This window comes from Pristis pectinata, chromosome 5 (assembly GCF_009764475.1).
Source record: "Pristis pectinata isolate sPriPec2 chromosome 5, sPriPec2.1.pri, whole genome shotgun sequence".
Lineage (NCBI taxonomy): Eukaryota > Metazoa > Chordata > Chondrichthyes > Rhinopristiformes > Pristidae > Pristis > Pristis pectinata.
This window is the reverse complement of record NC_067409.1, coordinates 1,900,131-1,924,263: the sequence shown is the minus strand read 5'-3', so window position 1 is coordinate 1,924,263 and position 24,133 is coordinate 1,900,131. Positions and strand designations below refer to the sequence as shown.

Genomic DNA, 24,133 nt, shown 5'->3' with positions numbered 1-24,133 from the left:
TACAGATCTCCCCCTGAGAGAAGAGGACTGAGACACACCGGTCAGTGTACAGATCTCCCCCTGAGAGAGAGGGACTGAGACACACCGGTCAGTGTACAGATCTCCCCCTGAGAGAGAGGGACTGAGACACACCGGTCAGTGTACAGATCTCCCCCTGAGAGAGAGGGACTGAGACACACCGGTCAGTGTACAGATCTCCCCCTGAGAGAGAGGGACTGAGACACACCGGTCAGTGTACAGATCTCCCCCTGAGAGAGGAGGACTGAGACACACCGGTCAGTGTACAGATCTCCCCCTGAGAGAGGACTGAGGGACACCGGTCAGTGTACAGATCTCCCCCTGAGAGAGAGGGACTGAGGGACACCGGTCAGTGTACAGATCTCCCCCTGAGAGAGAGGGACTGAGGGACACTGGTCAGTGTACAGATCTCCCCCTGAGAGAGAGGGACTGAGGGACACCGGTCAGTGTACAGATCTCCCCCTGAGAGAGAGGGACTGAGGGACACCGGTCAGTGTACAGATCTCCCCCTGAGAGAGAGGGACTGAGACACACCGGTCAGTGTACAGATCTCCCCCTGAGAGAGAGGGACTGAGGGACACCGGTCAGTGTACAGATCTCCCCCCGAGAGAGGCGGCAGAGATGGAACGGGCTGGTATTCCGATCGGTGAAAGGTTGGAGACAAGTACCTGGCGAGTTCCGTGACGCTGTCGTTGGTGAGACCGTTGTTGGACAGGCTGAGATGAGTCAGCACACAGCCACCCTGTGGGGAGGAGGGGAGGGTGTGAGCTGATGGAACTGACACAGGGTTTGAATCTGGAGATACAGCAGTAACCAACGGGAGGGGGGAGGGGGGGAGAGAGAGGGGGGGAGAGGGGAGGGGGGGGAGAGAGGGGGAGAGGGGAGGGGGGAAGAGGGGGAGGGAGAAAGAGAGAAAGAAAGAGAGAGATGGATTGACAGGGGTGGGGAGGGGAAGACGGATCGCCTGTGAGCTACCACTCACCTGTCCCAGGTAGGTGAGCAGTGGGTCCAGGAGGGGCCCGTCCTGTGCGTGGGTGACAACGGTGCTGAGCTCCAGCCGGGACAGCCCCTGGTGCTGGAGGGCGCGGAGCAGGGCCTGTACACCCCGGGGTCCCAGGGGGTTCCCGGACACGTCCAGGGTCTCCAACCTGCTGCAGCCTGGGGGAGGAGAGAGGGCAAAGGCTGAGACAGGGGCGGGATGGGCCGTGCCCCGGTGGGGGTGGGTGCTGCGGGAGGGGCCATGTGGTGGGGTCACCGCGCCGTGGGAGGAGCCGTGGGAGGGGTTGCAGGAGGGGTCACCGCACCGTGGGAGGAGCCATGGGAGGGGTTGCTTGAGGGGTCACCGCACCGTGGGAGGGGCTGCAGGAGGGGCCGTGGGAGGGGTCACTGCACTGCGGGAGGGGCCGTATGGGGGAGGGGTCACCATGCCGCAGCAGGGGCCATGGGAGGGGTCATTGCACTGTGGGAGGGGCCACCACTGTGGGAGGGGCTGTGGGAGGGGCCGTGGGGAGGGGGTCGTGCCGTGGGAGGGGCTGTGGGGGTGGTCACCACGGAAGGAAGTAGTTTGACCGCAGGGTGCCCGGTGATTCGGGTGAGGGGTGTGGTCACCGTGCCGTGGGGGCATCTGTGGGGGGGGGGTCACTGCACCGTGGGGGCGTCTGTGGGGGGGGGGGGTCACACCACAGGAGGAAGTTGTTTGACCGTGGGGTGCCCGGTGATTCGGGTGTGGGGTGTGGACCCTGGCATCACCCCGACCGGCTCCCTTACCCCTGAGCGCCCCGTTGAGCCCCGCGTCCTGCGGGAAGCGAGTGGTCAGACCGCAGCCCTGGAGTCGGAGTGTGCTCAGCACGGGACAGGCAGCAATCAGCGCAGCCACCGACTGCGAGCTGCCCTCGCCCAGTGGGTTGTGGCTCAGGTTCAGCTCCTGCAGACTCTGCAACACACGGAAAGGAATGAGACAGAAACAGTGAGCCGATCGGTGGGCCTGCAGACAACACACACTGACAGAGCTGTGGACAGTCAGGACGGTTGTCGAAGGATTCAGCCGCATACAGACCAGTTGGAAATGTGGGCTAAGAAATGGCAGGAGTTTAATCCGGACAAGTGCGAGGTGTTGCACTTTGGGAGGTCAAATGTCTGGGGCTACAGTAAGTGGCAGGACCCTCTGGAGCAGTGATGTACAGAGGGGTCTGGGGATGTGAGACCACAGCCCCCTGAAAATGGCAACACCAGTAGATTGGGTCGTCGAGGTGGTGTTGCAGCTGTATAAAACTGTGGTCAGGCCACATCTGGAGAACTGTGTGCGGTTCTGGTCACCCCGTTACAGGGAGGATGTGGAGGCTTTGGAGAGGGTGCAGAAGAGGTTTACCAGGATGTTACCTTGATGAGAGAGTATTAGCTATAAGGAGAGGTTGGACAGACTTGCATTGTTTTCTCTGGAGTGATGGTAATAGAATTATTGGTATTGGTTTATTATTGTCACTTGTACCGAGGTACAGTGAAAAACTTGTCTTGCATACCGATCGTACAGGTCAATTCATTACACAGTGCAGTTACATTGAGTTAGTACAGAGTGCATTGATGTAGTACAGGTAAAAACAATAACAGTACAGAGTAAAGTGTCACAGCTACAGAGGAAGTGCAGTACAATAAGGTGCAAGGTCACAACAAGGTAGATCAGAAGATTTAAAAGAACATTATTAGTAATAGTTAGTGACATAGAGTTTAAATTTAAAAGTGTAGAACGATTATAGCAAGGGTAATGAGTAGATCTGTAGAGAGCAGCTTGCAACGAGTCGCCATCTTGCTATGAGAGGCATAGATGGGGTCTTTTCCTCCAGGGTGGAAATGTGAAATAGAGGGATAGGTTTAGGATGAAAGGAGAAAAGTTTATAGTACAAGTTTTTTTACACAGAGAGTGGTGGGTGCCTGGAATGTGCTGCCATGGGTGGTGGTGAAAGCAGATATGAAAGCATTTAGACAGACAGAGGAACAGGCAGGGTATCGAGCGATATAGACCTTGTGCAGGGAGACGGGAGTAGTTAGATAGACATCACGGTCGGCACAGATATAGTGAGCCAGATGACCTGGTCCTGTGCTGTTGTTCTATGTTCTATGGTCACCCTCCACTTTTTCTGGAGGTTTTCCATGTCTTCCTCTGTGAAGAGGCAAAATATTTGTTTAACCACACAGAATAAGTCACACAATGCAGAAACCTGCTGTACCAAGTTTGTCCAACTTCTCCTTATAGCTCATGTCCTCCAATCCAGGCAGCATCCTGGTGAACCTCTTCAGCACCCTCTCCAAGGCCTCCACATCCTTCCCGGATGTATCATAACCTTCACATCCTTAATCTATCACAGTTTTCTAAGATTAAATGTCAATATTTGCAACTGAGAGATCATCAGCCCTTACACTGTCTTCAGAGGAAGATGCATGGGGGGATGGGGGAGGGGAAGGTCAAAGATGTTATCTTACGGAAGGTGCAAGCTGTGAACTTTGACTGTGTGTCTGACAACTAATAGAATGTGGTTTATTTCTCTACCTCAGCAACATCTACAGAGACATTATGTGTTGAGAGCACGGCCACATACACAGCTCTGAAGAGAAGTTTCTTGGGTTGGTGAAGGGCTCGAGGTGAGGGGAGGTTCAACGTACTTAGGTCACTAAAACATCATGGACAATTAAGCAAAATAACCAAAGGGTCTACTGTAGTCTCACCTTGTATAGGCAGAGGATTGGACTACCACGAGTTTCATGTGTGGCAGTCATGCCGCACCCTCTTCAAAGCCTCCACATCTTTCCTGTAATGGGGCGACCACAACTGCAAGCGACACTCCAAATGTGGCCTGACCAAAGTTTTATGCAGCGTGTAATATGACCTTTATACTCAGTGCCCTGATGGTGGATAGCAATTTGCCGTACACCTGCTATATCACCCTATCTACTCGTGGCATTACTTCTAGGGCACTACGGACTTGCACCCCAAGATCCCTCCATAATCAGTGCTCCCAGGCATCCTGCCATTAACTGTATACTTTCTCCTGACATTGAGTCATTGAGTCACACAGCAAGCAAACAGGCCCTTTGGACCAACAGGTCCACGTCCACCAAGATTCCCATCTGAGCCAGTCCCATTTGCCCGCGTTTGGCCCATATCCCCCTGAACCTTTCCTATCCACGTACTTATCCAAATATCTTTTAAATTCGGTTGTTGTACCTGCCTCAACCATGTCCTCTGGCAGCTCGTTCCGTACACACAACATCCTCTGTGTGAAGAAGTTGCCCCTCAGGAACCTTTTAAATCTTTCCCCTCTCACCTTAAGCCTGTACCCCCCCCCCCCCACCTAGTTTCTGGATAAGCCGACCATAAGGGACCTTGTCGAATGCTTTACTAAAGTCCACTTCCATATATAGCGTCCACTATCCTATCTTTATCTTCGTCACCTCCTCAAAAAACCCAATCATTTGTAAGACATGACCTGCCCCTCACAAAGCCATGCTGATTGTCCACAATAAGTCCATGCTTGTGAGTAAATTCTGTTCTGAAGAATCTTCCCCAGTAACCTCTGATGCGAGGTTCACCGGCCTACAATTTCCTGGATTATCCCCAATGCTGTTCTTAAACAAAGAAACAACATTGGCTGGGACCTCACCAGTGGATGAAGGAACTGATGACATTGTGGCCAAGTCTGCAGACAACACCAAGATAGGTGGAGGGGCAGGTCGTGTCGCGGAGGTAGGGAGTCTGCAGAAGGACTTGGACAGGCTGGGACAGTGGGCAAAGAAGTGGCAGATGGAACACAGCGTAGGGAAGTGCGGGGTTATGCACTTTGTTGGAAGAGTAAAGGTGTAGACTATTTTCTAAATGGGAGTATTTCATAATTCGGAGGTGCAGAGGGACTTGGGAGTCCTAGTGCGGGTTCCCTTTAGGTTAACTTGCAGGTTGAGTCGGTAGTAAGGAAGGCAAATGCAATGTCAGCATTCATTTCAAGAGGACTTGAATATAAAAGCAAGAATGTACTGCTGAGGCTTTATAAGGTGTTGGTCAGACTGCATTTGGAGTAGTGTGAGCAGTTTTGGGCCCTGTATCTAAGGAAGGATGTGCTGGCCCTGGAGAGGTTCACAAGAATGATCCCAGGAATGAAAGGGTTAACGTATGAGGAGTGTTTGATGTCTCTAGGCCTGTACTCAATGGGGTTCAGATGGATGAGGGGATCTCATTGAAACCTCCCAGATACTGAAAGGCCTGGATAGAGCGGACGTGGAGAGGATGTTTCCATCAGTGGGAGAGTCCAGGATCCGAGGGCACAGCCTCAGGATAAAGGGACGTCCCTTTAGAACAGAGATGAGGAGGAATTTCTTCAGCCAGAGGGCGGTGAATCTGTGGAATTCATTGCCACAGACGGCTGTGGAGACCAAGTCATTGGGTGTATTTAAGGCAGAGATTGACAGGTTCTTGATCAGTCAGGGAGTTAAGCGTTACAGAGAGAAGGCAGGAGAACGGAAACTTAGAAAAAAAGCCAGCCATGATTGAATGGTGGAGGTGACTCAATGGGCCGAATGGCTGAATTCTGCTCCTGTATCTTATGGCTGGAGAGGACACAAAGCCCTTTGTCAAAGCCCCAGCAATCTCCCTCTCTCAATAACCTGGGATAGATCCCATCCGGCTCTGGGGACTTATCCATCTTTGACCAGCACCTGAGGAGGGCAATGGACAGTCGGTGTTTCGATTCATCTGGTCTCGTCCCAAAACATCGACTGTCCATTCCCCTCCAGCGATACTGCTCGACCGACCCGCTGAATTCCTCCAGCAGATTGTGTGTTGCTCCAGAGTCCAGTATCTGCCGTCTCTGGTGTCTCTGACTTACCCATTTAATGCTCTTCAAGAGACCCAACACCCAACCTCGATAATTAACGTGCCCCAGAATATTAGCGTTTATTCCCCTGATCTCACAGACCTTCTCTGTTGCCACACATGAACCAATTTCCGGTGCTGTTACTTTGCCAGGATCTACACATGCAGCCTATGTAGTGACTCTCTCAACATGAGCTACTGCTCCATTCATCAGGTTCCTCACAGGACTCTGCACACCCGGATCATCAGTGAACCCTTTCTCACTGAACAGGGCTCGATCTAAATCAGCCCGTACCTTCCCTGGTTCCCAACACACGGATCTAGAGAACACCTCCTAGAATTCTTCCCCATGGTTCAGTGTCCTCCCCTGGGTCCTATCTCCCCTCCTCCTGGGGTTCAGTGTCCTCCCCTGGGTCCTACCTACCCTTCTCCCAAGGTTCAGTGTCCTCCCCTAGGTCCTATCTCCCCTCCTGCTGAGGTTCAGTGTTCTATCTCCCCACTTCCCCTGAAGTGATGTGGTGGCAGCGAGGACCCAGCAGTCGCTCACCTGGAAGGGGGTGTCGCCAGGACGCCGAGCTCCCTCGCTGAGCTTCCTTAGTCCCTGGCCCGTGATCTGATTGGAGGAGATGTCGAGCAGGGTCAGGTTGGGCATGGTCAGCAGGCTCTCCAGCAGCTCCTCGGCAGCGGAGTCGGTGAGGCGGTTGGCGGACAGCCGCAGCTCTCGGGTGGCGGTGTGGAGCCGGAGAGCCCGCAGGACGGGGATCAGGCGCTCGGGGCTCAGCGACAGGCTGCACAGGTCCACCGTCGGCTGGTCCTCCTGAAGCTGCAGGATCTTCGAGATTGACGGGTCCTCGGCTACAGGGGGGTGCACAGAGGTTGGAGGTCAGTAATACAGCAGGGAAATGGCCCTTTGGTCAACTGGTCCATGCCACTTAAGCCATTTTCCCGCATTTGGCCCAAATCCCTCTAAACCTTTCCTATCCATGGACCTGTACAAGTGCCTCTTAACTGTTGTTAATGTGCCCACCCCACCCACTTCCTTGTTCCACATACGGACCACTCTCTTGCCCCTTGGGTCATAGAGGACTACAGCACAGAAACAGGCCCTTCGGCCCATCTAGACTATGCCGATCTGCTTTTCTGCCTAGTTCCATCTACCTGCACACGGACCCTATCCCTCCAAACCCCTCCCATCCATGTACCTATCCAAACCTCTCCTAAATGTTGCAACTGAACCCCCATCCACCACTTCCGCTGGCAGCTCGTTCCACACTCGCACCACCCTCTGAGTGAAGGTTTCCCCTCAGATTTCCCTTAAATATTTCACCTTTCACCCTAAACCTATGTCCTCAAGTTCTAGTCTCACCCAACCTGAGGGGAAAAAGCCTACATGCATTCACCCTATCTATACCCCTCATAATTTTGTATACCTCTATAAGATCTCCCCTCATTCTCCTGCGCTCCAGGGAATAAAGTCCTAACCTATTCAACCTTTCCCTGTAACTCAGGTCATCAAGTCCCGGCAACATCCGTGTAAATTTTCTCTGCACTCTTTCAAGCTTATTGATATTTTTCCTGTAGGTAGGTGACCAGAACTGCACACAACACTCTAAGTTCAATCTCACCAACGTCTTGTAAACAAACATAACAACCCAGTTCCTGTACTCAATGCCCTGATTTATGAAGGCCAATGTGCCAGAAGCTCTCTTTACAACCCGATCTACCTGTGATGCCACTTAAGGAATTATGGATCTGTATTCCCAGGTCCCTCTGTTCTACCGCACACCTCAGAGCCCTACCACTCACTGTGCAAGTCTTACCCTGGTTTGTCCTCCCAAAGTGCATCACCTCACACTTGTCTGCATTAAACTCCATCTGCCATTTTTCAGCCCGTTTTCCCAGCTGGTGCAGATCACGCTGCAAGCTTTGACAGCCTTCCTCGCTGTCCACTACACCCCCGATCTTGGTGTCATCTGCAAATTTGCTGATCCAGTTTACCACATTATCATCTGAATCATTAATATAGATGATAAACAACAACAGACCCAGCACCGATCCCTGCGACACACCACTAGTCACAGGCCTCCAATCAGAGAGACAGCCGTCTGCTACCACCTCTGGCTTCTCCCGCTAAGCCAATGTTGAATCCAATTGACTACTTCATCCTGAATGCCGAGCGACTTAACCTTGTGGAGCAGCCTCCCATGTGGGACTTTGTCAAAGGCCTTGCTAAAGTCCATGTAGACAACGTCCACCACCTTCCCTTCATCAACCTTCCTGGTAACTTCCTCGAAGAACTCTATAAGATTGGTTAGACATGACCTGCCACGCACAAAGCCGTGTTGATTATCCCTAATGAGGCCCTGTTCCAAATACTTATATATCCTGACCCTCAGAATACCCTCCTATAATTTACCCAGAACTGATGTCAGGCTCACAGCCCTATAATTTCCTGGCTTATTCTTAGAGCCTTTTTTAAACAACAGAACAACATTAGCTATCCTCCAGTCCTCTGGCACCTCACCCATGGCTAAGGACATTTTAAATATCTCTGCCAGAGCCCCTGCAATTTCTGCACAAGCCTCCCACAAGGTCCGAGGGGACACCTTGTCTGGCCCTGGGGATTTATCCACCCTAATTCGCCTTAAAACAGCCAGTACCTCCTCTTCCGTAATCCGGATATGGTCCATGACCTCACTACTCTTTTTCCTTAGTTCTGTGTCTGTCTCTTGAATTAATACAGATGCAAAAAATTCATCTAAGGTCTCCCCCATTTCTTTTGGCCGCATGCATCAATGACCACGCTGATCAAGAGGGCCAATTTCGTCCGTTGCTATCCTTTGCTCTTAATTTAGCTGTAGAAACCCTTGGGATTCTCTTTCGCCCTGTCTGCCAGAGCAACCTTGTGTCTCTTTTGGCCCTCCTGATTTCCCTCTTCAGTGTTCTCTTGCATTTCTTATACTCCTCAAGTGCCTCATTTGATCCTAACTGCCTGTACCTGATATGCACCTCCCTTTTCTTCACCAGGGCCTCACTATCCCTTGATAACCAAAGTTTCCTAAACCTGTTAGCCTTGCCTTTTATTCCAACAGGGACATACAGATTCCGTACTTTTGAACGCCTCCCACTTACCAAGCATCTCTTTGCCAGAAAACAGCCTATCCCAATGCACACCTGCCCAATCCCTCCTGATGCCATCAACATTGGCCTTCCTCCAGTTTAGAATCTCAACCCGAGGACCAGTCCTATCCTTCTCCAGAATTAGCCTGAAAACTAATGGATTTATAATCACTAGATCCAAAGTGTTCCCCTACACACCTCTGTCACGTGCCCTGTCTTGTTCCCTAAGAGGAGATTCAGTATCGTGCTGTCTCTAGTTGGGACCTCTGCATATTGATTAAGGAAACTTTCCAGAACACATTTAACAAACTCAATCCCATCTAGTCCTTTTTAAATCTATCCCCTCTCACCTCATACTGAAACCCTGTAGTTTTAGATTCCCTTTCCCTGGGAAAAACTGTTCTCCATGGTCTTATACACCTCTATAAGATCACCCCTCAATCTTCTACACTCCTGAAAGCACGTATCACCAGGCTCAAGGACATCTTCTATCCCGCCTTTATAAGACTATTGAATGGTCCCCTAATACAATAAGATGGAATCTTGACCTTACGGTCTACCTTGCACCTTATTATCTGCCTGCACTTTCTCTGTAGCTGTGACACTTTACTCTGTATTCTGTTACTGTTTTACCCTGTACTACCTCAATGCACTGTGTAATGAATTGCCCTGTATGATCTGTGTGCAAGACAAGTTTTTCACTGTACCTTGGTACAAGTGACAATGATAAACCAATTCCAATTCCAAGGAATAAAGTCCTAGCCTTCCCAACCTCTCCCTCTCTGTGGTAAATGCGGGCTCACTCTTAAATTTTAAGAATAAATTGGATAGATACATGGACAGGAGAGGTCTGGAGGGTTATGGACTGGGTGCAGGTAAATGGGACTAGCGGAATAAAGTTTCGGCACAGACTAGAAGGGCCGAATGGCCTGTTTTCTGCACTGTAGTGTTCTATGGTTCTATAACTCAGGCCCTGGAGTCCCAGCAACTTTCTTGTAAATCTTCTTTGTGGCTTAATGACATTTTTCCCACAGCAGGGCAACCAAAACTGTACACAGTACTCCAAGTGCAGCCTCACCAGCGTCCTGTACAACTGCAACATAACCTCCCAGCTTCTACACTCAGTGCCCTGACTGATGAAGGCAGCGTGCCAAATGCCTTCTTCACCACCCTGCCTCCTGGCGACACCACTTTCAGTGAACCATGACCTACAGGGTTGGCAGGGTTCACCCCGACTGCCCTTGTGGAGGGTATCCTGGCCCTGGGTACCCCATGATGGAGGAAAAGCTATTGCAGGTGGTGCTGCAGTTCCCGGCGCTGTCTGTCTGGAGTTCTCCCTGTGAGATAGAACATAGAACAGTACAGCACAATAAGGCCCTTCGGCCCACAATGTTGTGCCGACCTTTAAACCTCACCTGAGACTATCTAATCCCTTCCTCCCACATATCCCCCTATTTTAAATTCCTCCATATGCTTATCCAGCAATCTCTTGAATTTGACCAATGTACCTGCCTGCACCACCACCCCAGGCAGCGCATTCCATGCCCCAACCACTCTCTGGGTGTAAAACTTCCCTCTGATATCTCCCTTGAACTTCCCACCCATTACTTTAAAGCCATGCCCTCTTGTATTGAGCATTGGTGCCCTGGGGAAGAGGCGCTGGCTGTCCACTCTATCTATTCCTCTCAATATCTTGTACACCTCTATCATGTCTCCCCTCATCCCCCTTCTCTCCAACGAGTAGCTCCCTTAGTCTCTCCTCATAATGCATACTCTCTAAACCAGGCCGCGGGGGCTTCCCTCGGATGCTCCAGTGTAAACTGCCCCCCGTGTGTAGGGGGTGGCAGGAGATTGTTGGGCATGCGTGAGGGACGAGTTACCAGGCTGCAGGGAAGAAAGGAGAGGGGGAGTGGGACAGGTGGGATTGCTCCCTGCGGAGGGGGCATGCACCTAATGGGCCGAATGGCCTCATTATTATGGGTCATTCAGTTGGGTCTTTATTGAGGAATTCCCGGGCACAGCCGTTAGTGGCAGTGCCAGTGTTTACTGGCCCTCACCAGGGGCAGTGAAAAGTCCGACACACCAGTGGGTCTGGACTTACGTACGGACTGGACTGGGGAGGCAGGGACCCCAGCGAAGCTGCAGGCTTTTACCACCATCCAGTCACTCCGTGGTCACCGGTACCGAGAACGGCTTCAATTCCGGTCATAGGGTAATACAGCAGGGATACAGGCCCTTCGGCCCAACCAGTCCATGCTGACCACGGTGCCCACCCAGCTAGTCCCAATTTCCTGTGTTCGATACTGTTGTACCTGCCTCACCCACTTCCTCTGGCAGCTCGTTCCACACACTCACCACCCTCTGAGTGAAAAAGTTGCCCCTCAGGTCCCTCTTAAATCTTTCCCCTCTCACCCTAAACCTATGCCCCTAGTTCTGGACTCCCCTACCCTGGGGAAAAGACTGTTACCGTCCACCTTATCTCTGCCTCTCATAATATTAAACACTTCTATAAGGTCGCCCCTCATTCTCCTATGCTGACCCAGCCTGGCCAACCTCTCCCTACAGAGGCCCTCTAGTCTTGGCAACATCCTCATAGATCTTTCCTGCACTCTGTCCAGCCAGACCACGGGATTTCATCCCATGAATTTAAACTCCCCACTGTCCTTGTGGGATTGGAACTGAGGTCCCAAGGTCAGGGGTCTAGAACCCTGGCCCAGTAGTTTAACCACAATAATATTGTAGGCATATTTAACACCCCGCCCTCACCCCACCCCACCACAGGGGTTGGTGGGCCTGCAGGTCCAAGCTTATTGTTGTCATAGGGATATGAACCCAGGGTACAAATGCCAGCAACACCAGCTGTTTGCAGCAGTAGCACACACATTACAAAATGAGGGCAAACATAGTTAACCGAAACTTAAATTAACATAAATTATACATAACTCACACATGTGCAAAGTAAACATAACAACACTATAAATATTCATGAGATGCACCACAGAAAGCATCCTATCTGGATGCATCCTATCTGGAGGGGGCAGGCACAGTAGTGTAGTGGTTAGCGTGAAGCTATTACAGCGCCAGCGACCCGGGTTCAATTCCGGCCGCTGTCTGTAAGGGGTTTGTACGTTCTCCCCGTGTCTGCGTGGGTTTCCTCCGGGTGCTCCGGTTTCCTCCCACATTCCAAAGGCGCACGGGTTAGGAAGTTGTGGGCGTGCTATGTTGGCGCCGGCAGCGTGGCGACACTTGTGGGCTGCCCCCAGAACACTCTATGCAAAAGATGCATTTCACTGTGTGTTTCGATGTACATGTGACTAATAAAGATATCACCACGTCATCATCGTCACACAGAGAAAAGCTGTTGTCTCTGTGCCACCCATACAGATCGTTCTGTACATAATTACACTGAAGTAGTACGAAAGGAAACTGAATGCAGATTATAGTGTTACTGTTACAGAGAAAGTGCAGAGTCTTTCCCCAGGGTGGAAACATCACATACGAGAGGGCATAGATTTAAGGTGAGGGGGGTAAGTTTAAAGATGTGCAAGGCAATGTTTCCCCCCACACACACAGAGCGGTGGATACCGGGGGTGGGGGTGGAGGCAGATACGATAGAGGTGTTTAAGAAGCTGTCAGACACATGAACAGGCAGGGAGGGGAGGGATATAGACCACGCGGAGGCATCGTGGTTGGCACAGACATGGTGGGCCGAAGGGCTTGTTCCTGTGCTGTACTGTTCTAGATATCACAGACACAGAGGCCGCAGCACTGATCTCCGTGGAACACCACTGGTCTCTAACCTCCAGTCAGAAAATCACCACCTTCTGCTTCCGATCACCAAACCAACTTTGGATCCAATTTACCTGTCAAGTTGTCTCATCAAGAAGGCTAGACAGTCTGGGTGTGTCCTCCTTGGCATTTAGAAGAATGAGCAGTGACCTTATTGGAATGTTTAAGATCCTGAGGGAGTTTGATAGGGGAGACGTCGGGCTGTTTCCACCAGTGGGAGTCATCAACAGGGGACGCAGGTGCAAGATAAGGGCCGGTCATTTAAAACTTAGGTGTGTACAAATGTATTAGACCATAAGATTTAGGAGCAGAATTAGGCCATTCAGCCCATCGAGTCTGCTCTGCCATTCAATCATGGCTGATTTTTTCTACCCCATTCTCCTGACTTCTCCCCGTAGCCCTTAACCCCCACCACCGGTCGAGAACCGATCAATCTCTGCCTTAAATACACCCAATGACTCGGCCTCCACAGCCGTCTGTGGCAACAAATTCCACAGATTCATCGCCCTCTGACTGAAGAAATTCCTCCTCATCTCAGTTCTAAAGGGACGTCCCTTTATTCTGAGGTTATACCCTCGGATCCCGGACTCTCCCACTGATGGAAACATTCTCTCCACGTCCACTCTGTCCAGGCCTTTCAGTATCCAGTAGGTTTCAATGAGATCCCCCCTCATCCTCCTGAACTCCCATCGAGTACAGGCCCAGAGACGTCAAACGCTCCTCGTAGGTTAACCCTTTCATTCCTGGATCATTCTTGTGACCCTCCTCTGGACCATCTCCAGGGCCAGCACATCCTTCCTTAGATATGGGGCCCAAAACTGCTGCTTCTCTCCGAGGGCAGTGAATCCCTGGCATTCTCTGCCCCCGAGGGTGCTGGAAGCCAGATCACTAGATATATTTAAGGTGGAGGTAGATAAATATTTGAAAGATTGAGTCACTGAGGGTGAAGGGGAATTGGGACAGAAGAGGAGCTGAGGCCAGTGTGGGTCAGATTGAACGGCGGGGCAGGTTTGAGGGGTGAGTGATCTGCTCCTGCTCCCAGTCCCGTGTCTGGCAGTGACACTGCCGACGTCCTTACCCAGTCCCAGGCTCCGACAGGCGTTCTTGTACCGGGTGGAGATCGGATCAAGGTCCCAGGACACGACTTCTGCCTCAACCTGGGAAACATCCACACACTCTTAGTGTATCCGCTCCAGTGAAGGGGTGAGGCAGTGATCCCCCTCCACCCAGAGGAGGCAGTGAACCACCCCCACCTGCCCACTAAATGCAGCCGGCACTGCCCTGTATGACTGGCACCGACACTGTGCCCGGACATTTGCTTTAGAACCTCCTGAAGGGAGCCCGTGCCAGTCCACCTGGTGCCTTCCCCACCCCACAACCCCACCCTCCCACAACCCCCACCCCACAACCTCACCCCTCCCACAACCCCCACCCCACAACCTCACCCCTCCCACAACCCCCACCCCACAACCTCACCCCTCTCAGAACCCAAACCTTCTCCCCTACCCAACACCCACCCCTCCCTCCCCCAACACCCACCCCTCCCTCCCCCACCCAACACCCACCCCTCCCTCCCCCACCCAACACCCACCCCTCCCTCCATCCCCCAACACCCACCCCTTTCTCCCCCCAACCACCCCTCTCTCCCCAACACCCACCCCTCCCTCCCTCCCCCAACACCCACCTCCCCCACCCAACACCCACCCCTCTCCCCCCAACACCCACCCCTCTCCCCAACACCCACCCCTCCCTCCCCCACCCAACACCCACCTCCCTTCCCCACCCAACACCCACCCCTCCCTCCCCAACACCCACCCCTCTCTCCCCAACACCCACCCCTCCCTCCCCCACCCAACACCCACCCCTCTCCCCCCAACACCCACCCCTCTCTCCCCCACCCAACACCCACCCCTCTCTCCCCCCAACACCCACCCCTCTCTCCCCCCAGGGGTCCCAGCCGCTCACCTCCTCGTTGTCCTGGAGGACGTGCAGGAGGGGGTCGGTGGGGGAGAGCAGGGCCCCGTTGCTGGTCAGGGAGAGCCGGGGTCTGGTGCCACAGGTCTGTGTGTAGCGGGTGGCTGCCTCGGAGGCCAGCCAGGACACGGTGGGAGGGTCCGTGGGTCTGTAACGGCAGGAGAGAGCTGAGAGCTGGCAACCCCAGTGACCCGACCCCAGTGTAACCCCTGGACCCCAACGTAATCCCTCGACCTCAGCACAACCCTGTGTAACCCCTCAAACCCAGCATAACCTCTGACCCCAGCACAACTCCTGACCCCGTGTAATCCCTTTGGCCCAGGCGTAACCTCTGACCCCAGAACAGCCACCCCAACCCCAGTGCAACCCTTAACTCTGGCGCAACCCCTTGACCCTGGTGTAACCTTCTACCTCCAGTGTAACCTCTGAACCCGGCGCAACCCCTGACCCCATGTTAGCTTTGACCCCAGCGCAACCCTGACTGACCCCAAGATACTACCTGACCCCAGCATCACCCCTGTCCCGTCCTGGCACAATCCCTACTGACCCCGACACATCCTCTGCCCGACCCCTGATCCCCACCAGCCACCCCCCCCCCCCCCCCCCGATCCTGGAACAACTGCCCGTGCCCTCCGCACCCCCTGTGCCCCCCGCCCTGCCCATGGCGCGGACGGACTTCCCCCTACCTGTGAGGCACTGGCACCAGGAAGAGCTTGTCCTTGACACGGACCCTGACGCGGATCAGCGCGGGCGAGGCAGTGCTGCACCAGCCGCCCGCACGGGACACGCCGGCCTGCAGAATACAGACACACGCCGTAACATTGCACGCCTGAGCCAAGCCGCGTGTTACCCGGGCACGGCTATTCGTCCCCTCCGGCCTGGTGTAGCGTGCAGCTGGTCTGACCCAAGACCCTCCCCACCACCGGGACTGGACAGGCCAGGACTGTTCCCCTGGAGCGAGGGAGGCCGAGGGGGGACCTGACAGAGGGGCAGAGAGAGGGTGAGTGGTCACAGCCTTTTCCCCAGGGTAGGGAGTCTAAAACTAGAGGGTATGGGTTTAAGGTGAGAGGGGCAAGGTTCAAAGGGGACCCAGGGGGCAAGTTTGGTGTGTTTGTGGAATGAGCTGCCAGAAAAGTGGTTGAGGCAGGAATAATCAAAGACCCCACCCACCAAGGACATCCTCCCTCCTTATTGTCTGCCTGCACTGTAACTTCTCTGTAACTGTAACACTATCCTGCATTCTGTATTGTTTTCCCTTGTACTACCTCAGTGCACTGAATTGAGTATTGATCTGTAACAAATTGATCTGATGGATGGCATGCAAAACAAAGTTTTTCCCTGCAGCTTGTCACTGTACCTTTGATGCATTCTATGCAGGCTTCGAACGGAAGACAAAGAGGGATGAAATGTTACCACCCACCCTGACAGGTGAAGGAGGTTCAGCTCGTCACCGAACACCAACAAACTTCTACAGATGTATTATTGAAGTTATCCTGACTGGTTGCATCAGGGTCTGGGACGGCAATTCGAAGGCGCAGGAATGTAAAGAAGGTGCAGAGAGTAGTGGACTCAGCCCAATACATCACGGGCACATCCCTCCCCACCATCGGGAGTATCTACAGGAGGTGCTGCCTCAAGAAGGCAACATCCATCATCAAAGATCCCCACCATCCGGGCCGTGCCATCTTCTCACAGCTCCCTTCGGGCAGGAGGTACAGAAGCCTGAAGTCCCCACACCACCAGGTTCAGGAACAGCGACTTCCCTTCAACCATTTGTTTCTTGAACCAACCGGCACAACCCTGATCACTACCTCAGTACAGCAACACTATGGCCACTTTGCACTGCAATGGACTTTCTTTTTTTTATTCTACTTGTATTCTTTCTTGCAAAAATTGTTTATGTTTACATTTTTCTGGCGACTGTTGTGTATCTGACGCTCTGCGCCTGTGATGCTGCAGCAAGTAAGTTTTTCATTGCACCCGTGCACTCGATGTGACTGACAGCCCCCAGTGCACCTCTTGGATACCGTCATTGCCTGGAGCTTGTCTGGGGTCACTGGGCAGGGTGTAGCAGACCACCAGGGCAGTTTCTGGGGGCCTGCCTGCCCCATGGTGAGGGGAGGTGGGTCAGGCAGGGAGGAGGGGCTCACCTGTGTGTTGGGGTGGGGGGACACCGAGGTCCTGCTGCTGCCCAGGTCCTGACTCGTCACCCCATCCGCCAACAGTGAGCGGGAGGGATGGGGTGGGGGGGTGCCGGCGGTCTCCTCTCTCGGTGTGGCTGCTCCGGGCTGCCCGTTGATCCGGGAGGCGGCTTCCGGCGGACGGAAGGCTCCCCTGTTTGCCTGTCTTTCCTCGATCCGGTCCACCTCCAGCCACTCGCCCTCCGGGGTTCTGCCGGGGTCCGGCCGCTCCTCTGCCTGAGCCGCCGCCAGCGACTTGGCCTCCACCCTCCCTCTCGAGGAGGCCGTTCTGCCCTCAGCCGGCGGAGGGGTCCGAACGGTTGCCGAGGTCCGGGCCTGGGTGCCCTGCCTGGTCCTCGAAGGACCAGGGGAGGGCGCGAAGCTTTCGTCGTCCTCCATGCTGGAATTGCGACTCTCGGTCCTGATGCGCTTCCAGTCCTGCCGGCCCCCCGGCTGGGAGGAGCGTCTGCGGGACAACGAGTTGTCTCTCCCCCGCCAGGCCACGTTCCGGGACCCCAAGCCACTCGGCCCCGGGACCTGGGGGTCGGCCTGGGGGGTGGTCGGGTCCAGGGAACGCACGTCCGAGATACTGATCCTCAGCTCGGAATCTGCGGCAGAGAACAGGGAGTCAGGACTGGGGGTGGGGTTGGGGGTGGGGGTGGTGGAGCGGCAGGGGTGGGGACTGGGGGGGGGGGGGCAGGGTGGAGGTTGGGGGTGGGGGTGGGGACTGGGGCAGGGGCGGTGGGTGGCTCGGTTGGTGGGATGTGTTAGGGGAAGGGGGGAGGAGGTCAGGGACTGGGACCGGGGTCAGGGGTGGGGGGTCGAGGTGGGGGTCAGGGGGCGGGGGTCGGAGCAGGGGCTTGGGGGTGGCTGGAACGGGGGCAGGGGTCGGGGTTGAGGCAGGGGTCAGGGGGTGGAGGTCAGAGCAGGGGCAGAGGTCAGGGCAGGGGCGGAGGTCGGGGGCAGGGGCGGAGGTCAGGGCAGGGGCAGAGGTCGGGGGCAGGGGCAGAGGTCGGGGGCAGGGGCGGAGGTCGGGGGCAGGGGCGGAGGTCGGGGTTGGGGGGCAGGCACCAGGAGAGCAGCAGCCGGATAAGGGAAGTTTACAGTGAGGAACGCCGGGGTTAATCCGCGGTTTTACGCAGGAACCCAAACGCTGGGGACATCACAAGGGAAGGGCCAGACCTCCCGTACACACGCAGTCATTCCCCAAGTTCGGATATCGGGAGTGGGAATCACATTCCAGAGACCTCAACGCCCAGCCCATACCGAGAGTCTTGGGGCGGGACCGAGGGCCGCGGGAGGGGGCGGGAGGGAGTGGCTGGTAGCGAGGTGCGCCCAGACACAGGACACCGGTGTGAGGGACTCACGTGCATTGACGGGGTTCTGCAGCTGCGTCAGCATCCGTGATACCCTCTGCTTCAGCTCTGGGCTTGGCTGGTGCTTCAGACCTTTCATCCAGGTGTTCAGACAGTCAGCTGGGCAGCGACCCTGTGGAGACAGGACAGAGGAGGGGTGTGGTTAAAGGTAGCCCCAACACAGGCCCAGACACCAGCACGTCCACCGGCCCCAACACAGGCCCAGACACCAGCACGTCCACCGGCCCCAACACAGGCCCAGACACCAGCACGTCCACCGGTCCCAACACAGGCCCAGACACCAGCACGTCCACCGGCCCCAACACAGGCCCAGACACCAGCACGTCCACCGGCCCCAACACAGGCCCAGACACCAGCACGTCCACCGGCCCCAACACAGGCCCAGACACCAGCACGTCCACCGGCCCCAACACAGGCCCAGACACCAGCACGTCCACCGGTCCCAACACAGGCCCAGACACCAGCACGTCCACCGGCCCCAACACAGGCCCAGACACCAGCACGTCCACCGGTCCCAACACAGGCCCAGACACCAGCACGTCCACCGGCCCCAACACAGGCCCAGACACCAGCACGTCCACCGGTCCCAACACAGGCCCAGACACCAGCACGTCCACCGGCCCCAACACAGGCCCAGATACCAGCACGTCCACCGGTCCCAACACAGGCCCAGATACCAGCACGTCCACCGGTCCCAACACAGGCCCAGACACCAGCACGTCCACCGGTCCCAACACAGGCGCAGACACCAGTACGTACACCGGTCCCACACGTCACAGGCGCAGACACCAGCATGTACACCTGTCCCACACGTCACAGGTGCAGGAGCAGTGGACAGCATCCTGACTGGTTGCATCATGGCCTGGTGTGGGATCTCCAGTGCACAGGAACGTAAGAAGCCACACAGAGAGCGGTGGGACTCAGCCGGTTCCATCATGGGTACAGCTCTCCCCACCGTCGACATCGACAGGAGGCGACGTCTCAGGAAGGCGACATCCATCATCAGGGACTCCCACCAGCCGAGCCGTGCCCTCTTCTCGATGCTGCCATCAGGCAGGAGGTACAGGAGCCTGAAGACCCACACCTCACCGTTCAACAACAGCTTCTTCCCCACTGCCGTCAGGTTCCTGAACCCACCTGAAACACCCCAACACCACCTCGGGTTGTATTCCCTCAGCTAGCACTAATGTCGTTATGTTTAATTTTGTGTATTGTGTCTATGCAATTTATGTTAATTTAAGCTCATGTAATCACTGTCTGTAAAGTACAGTGCTGCTGCTGGGTACCAATGCCTACGACATTAGACTTGAACTTGGGGGAACTTCTGCTTTCTCAATCTACCTGGTCGTGGCCCTTGCACCTTATTGTCTGCCTGCACTGCACTTTCTCTGTAACTGTAACACTATTTTCTGCATTCTGTTTTCCATTTTACCACCTTGATGTACTTACGCATGGAATGTTTTAAGGAGACCACTATGATCCCGGTAAAGCAAGGCAACGTGCCTTAATGACTACCGACCAATGGCTCTGACATCCACCATCATGAAGTGCTTTGAGAGGCTGGTCATTTCACGCATCAACTCCAGCCTCCCAGACAACCTCGACCCACTGCAGTTCGCCTACCGCCGAAACAGGTCTACAGCGGGTGCCATCTCCCTGGCCCTACACTCAGCTCTGGAGCATCTGGACAGTAAAGACACCTACGTTAGACTATCGTTTATTGACTACAGCTCTGCCTTCAATACTATAATTCCAAGCAAACTCATCACCAGACTCTGAGACCTTGGACTCTGTAACTGGATCCTTGATTTTTTGACCAACAGATGGCAATCAGTGAGGACAGGCAGCAATACCTCCGGCACGATTATTCTCAACACTGGTGCCCCACAAGGCTGCATCCTCAGCCCTCTACTCTACTCCCTATACACTCACGACTGTGTGGCCAGATTCTGCTCTAACTCCATCTACAAGTTTGCAGATGATACCACCGTTGTAGGCTGTATCTCAAACAGTGATGAGTTGGAGTACAGGTAGGAGATAGAGAGCTTAGTGGAATGGTGTCACGACAACAACCTTTCCCTCAATGTCAACAAAATGAAAGAGCTGGTCATTGACTTCAGGAAAGGGGGTGGTGTACATGCACCTGTCTACATCAACGGTGCTGAGCTTGAGAGGGCTGAGAGCTTCAAGTTCCTAGGAATGAACATCACCAATAGCCTGTTCTGGTCCAACTAAGTAGATGCCACGGCCAAGAAAGCTCACCAGCGCCTCTACTTCCTCAGGAGGCTAAAGAAATTTGGCATGTCCCCTTTGACACTCACCAATTTTTATCAATGCACCATAGAAAGCATCCTATCTGGATGTATCACGGCTTGGTACGGCAGCTGCTCTGCCCAGGACCGCAAGAAACTGCAGAGAGTTGTGGACACAGCCCAGCGCATCACGGACACCAGCCTCCCCTCCTTGGACTCTTGTCTTTACCTCTCGCTGCCTTGGTGAAGCAGCCAGCATAATCAAAGACCCCACCCACCCAGGTCATTCTCTCTTCTCCCATCAGGCAGAAGATACAGGAGCCTGAGGGCACGTACCACCAGACTCAAGGACAGATTCTACCCCACTGTGATAAGACTATTGAACGGTTCCCTTATACAATGAGATGGACTCTGACCTCATGATCTACCTTGTGTGATGTTGCACCTTATTGTCTACCTGCACTGCACTTCCCTGTAGCTGTGACACTTTACTCTGTATTCTGTTGTTGTTTTACCCTGTACTACCTCAATGCACTGTGTAATGAATTGATCTGTACGAGTGGTGTGCAAGAGAAGTTTTTCACTGTACCTCAGTACACCTGACAATAATCAACCGATTTCAATGCTCACTCACACACACACACACACACGTACCCTTACACACACTCACTCACCCACCCACAAGCTATTCACTGTACCTCGGTACGTGTGACATTAATGAACCAATTGGCAGTGTCCCTGTACCGGTTGCGTGGTGCGATGTCCTGCCACCAGTGAGTTACTGCCCGTTGTCTCACCTTATTATCTCTGTCTTTGGTCAATGCCCCCCTGTCGATGAGGAGCTGAGCGATGTCCAGGCAGCCGTTGGTGAGGGCATCGTGAAGGACGGTGGTGCCGCCACACAGGCTGTCCTCCTCGCTGTTAATAGCTGCTCCGCTGTCCAGCAGCAGGGTCACAATCTCTGGAAGCAGAGCTCAGTTACTGCTACCAGCTCCCTCCTCCCTCTGGCTGTTCTGCCCATCCACCCTGTCCTACCCCCTTTGGTCCCATCCCCAGCCCTGTGAATTACACCACCCCCACGGCCGATCCAACCCCGAGTGACTGTTTCCAGCTGCCTCACAGGCCGTCACCCACCTACCCCTTCTGTCAAATCCCTCCTCAGCCTTCCCTGCCCCTGGGAGAATAATCCTGGCCTCTCCGGCGGAGCTGGGCTCCCTCATGCTGGGAACCACCCCAGTAAGTCCCCTCCGCATCTTCTTCAGGACCTCCCTGAAGTGCGGTGAGTGGGACGGGACGGGACGCTCCAGTGGTGTCCCGTTTCATACAGGTCCCACACCACTTCCTCCCTCTGCAGACCCACACCCCTACTCCTGAACCCCCGGGTCCACACGGTTCACCGGGCACTCCCTCAACAGGCGAGGGTCTCCCCTCAACCTGCACACCCACAACCCAAGGAAACAGCCGGAGCAGGACACTCGGCCGCCATTCAATATAGAACATAGAAATCTACAGCGCAGGACAGGCCCTTCGGCCCATCATGTCTGTGCTGACCATGATGCATAAACTAATCCCATCCTCCTGCACATGGTCCAGTTCCCTCCATTCCCTGCAGGGGAGGGGGGGGAGAGAGAGAGGCAGAGGTCGGGGGAGGGAGGGAGGGGAGGGAGGGAGGAGCGGGCAGGGAAGGGAGGGGAGGGGAGGAGGGCAGGCGGGGGATGGGGGGGGGGACACTTACTCAGCCAGCCGTGGTTACAGGCCTCGTGCAGCGGGGTCCAGCCAGCATTGTCCCGCTCGGCCAGCGGGTGGCCCTGGGGACGGGGATGCAGCTCGTGTGTGGGACTGGTGAGTTCCCCACCCAGCCGGAGAACACCCCCCCCCACCCCCCTACCCCTCCCCCACAGACTCCCACCCTCCCTTTCCCCACACACCCCCACCCTCCCCACCACCCCTCCCCACCCCACCCCGGCACATCCCCACCCTCCCCTCCCCCAAACACCCCCACCCTCCCCCACACACCCCTCCTCCGCACACCCCCACCCCTCCCCCACCCCACCCCCGCACATCCCCACCCTCCCCTCCCCCAAACACCCCCACCCTCCCCCACACACCCCTCCTCCGCACACCCCCACCCCTCCCCCACCCCACTCCCGCACATCCCCACCCTCCCCTCCCCCAAACACCCCCACCCTCCCCCACACACCCCTCCTCCGCACACCCCCACCCCTCCCCCACCCCACCCCCACACATCCCCACCCTCCCCTCCCCCAAACACCCCCACCCTCCCCCACACACCTCCGCACACCCCCACCCCTCCCCCACCCCACCCCCGCACATCCCCACCCTCCCCTCCCCCAAACACCCCCACCCTATCCTCCCTTCCCCCACACACCCCCACCCTCCCCACACACCCCACCCCTCCCACAGTGCGGATCTCCCTCCGCGCCCCTACCTGCTGGATGAGGGACTGTGCCTGCTGGGTGTCCCCCCTGATACAGGCCCGGTGCAGCGGGGTCTCCCCCTTCGCATTTCGCTTCCACTTCTGTGGGACAAGGGACGCGCAGTCAGGTTCGGACCGAGTGGGGCTGGGGCGCTCACCCTGACCCCTGACCCCAGGCCTGACCCCTGACCCCAGACTCTCAATACCGACCCTCCCACAGTGCGGTGCTCCCTCCTCACAGCCCCTCCGCCAATGGGAACGGTTTCCCTCGCTCTCTACCTCTTATGATTTCAAATCCCTCTCCCAGATCTGCTCACCACCTCCTCTGTTCCGGGGGAACAAAGCCGGCTTGACACTGACCCACGGCAGCAACACCCAGTACTGTGTGCTGACCCCTCACCCGTGCTGACAGTGCAGAGCCCACATTAAATACTAAGGGGGCAGGCACAGTAGTGTAACAGTCAGTGTAACACTATTACAGCGCCAGCGACCCGGGTTCAATTCCAGCCGCTGTCTGTAAGGAGTTTGTACGTTCTCCCCGTGTCTGCGTGGGTTTCCTCCGTGTGCTCCGGTTTCCTCCCGCATTCCAAAGACGTACGGGTTAGGAAGGTGTGGGCGTGCTATGTTGGCGCTGAAGGCATGGCGACACTCTACGCAAAGGATGCATTTCACTGTGTGTTTCAATGTACGTGTGACTAATAAAGAAATCTTGTCTTAAATGGGGCAGAATTTGCTGTGTGTCCCAGAAAATATGTAGATGGCCCTACTAGACAGAGGCAACACTGGATCTCCTGTGCGGAAATGAGGCTGGACAGGTGACCGGGGCCGGACAGGTGACCGAGGTGTCAGTCAAGGAGCACTTTGGGACCAGTGTCTGTAATTCTATGAGTTTCAACATAATTCTGGAGAAAGGGATGACCTTATGTAGGTGTATAAAATCATGAGGGGCAGGGACAGGGTGAATGCACACAGTCTTTTTCCAAGGGAAAGGGGATCAAGAACTAGACAACACAGTTTAAAGGCGAGGGGAAAGATCTAAATTCACACAGAGGATGGTGCATACTTGGAACGAGCTGCCAGAGGAACATAGGAGCAGGAGGCGGCCATCAGGCCCGCCGATCCTGCTCCGC

At 55.1% G+C, this 24,133-nt stretch overlaps 1 protein-coding gene across 1 annotated transcript in view; it reads right to left on the bottom strand.

Moving 5' to 3' along the window:
* The window catches only part of LOC127570468 (tonsoku-like protein), a 41,599-nt gene that overhangs the window by 3,122 nt on the left and 14,344 nt on the right, over positions 1 to 24,133 (bottom strand). The window contains exons 9-20 of the mRNA XM_052016079.1: positions 23,016 to 23,105; positions 22,302 to 22,374; positions 21,364 to 21,527; positions 18,306 to 18,426; positions 16,909 to 17,546; positions 15,445 to 15,551; positions 14,750 to 14,906; positions 13,863 to 13,941; positions 6,423 to 6,730; positions 1,786 to 1,951; positions 1,001 to 1,176; positions 687 to 760 (exon numbers count right to left, since the gene is read on the bottom strand). Coding sequence (XP_051872039.1) covers positions 687 to 760; positions 1,001 to 1,176; positions 1,786 to 1,951; positions 6,423 to 6,730; positions 13,863 to 13,941; positions 14,750 to 14,906; positions 15,445 to 15,551; positions 16,909 to 17,546; positions 18,306 to 18,426; positions 21,364 to 21,527; positions 22,302 to 22,374; positions 23,016 to 23,105 — 2,153 coding nt within the window. The remainder of the gene's footprint in view (positions 1 to 686; positions 761 to 1,000; positions 1,177 to 1,785; positions 1,952 to 6,422; positions 6,731 to 13,862; positions 13,942 to 14,749; positions 14,907 to 15,444; positions 15,552 to 16,908; positions 17,547 to 18,305; positions 18,427 to 21,363; positions 21,528 to 22,301; positions 22,375 to 23,015; positions 23,106 to 24,133) is intronic.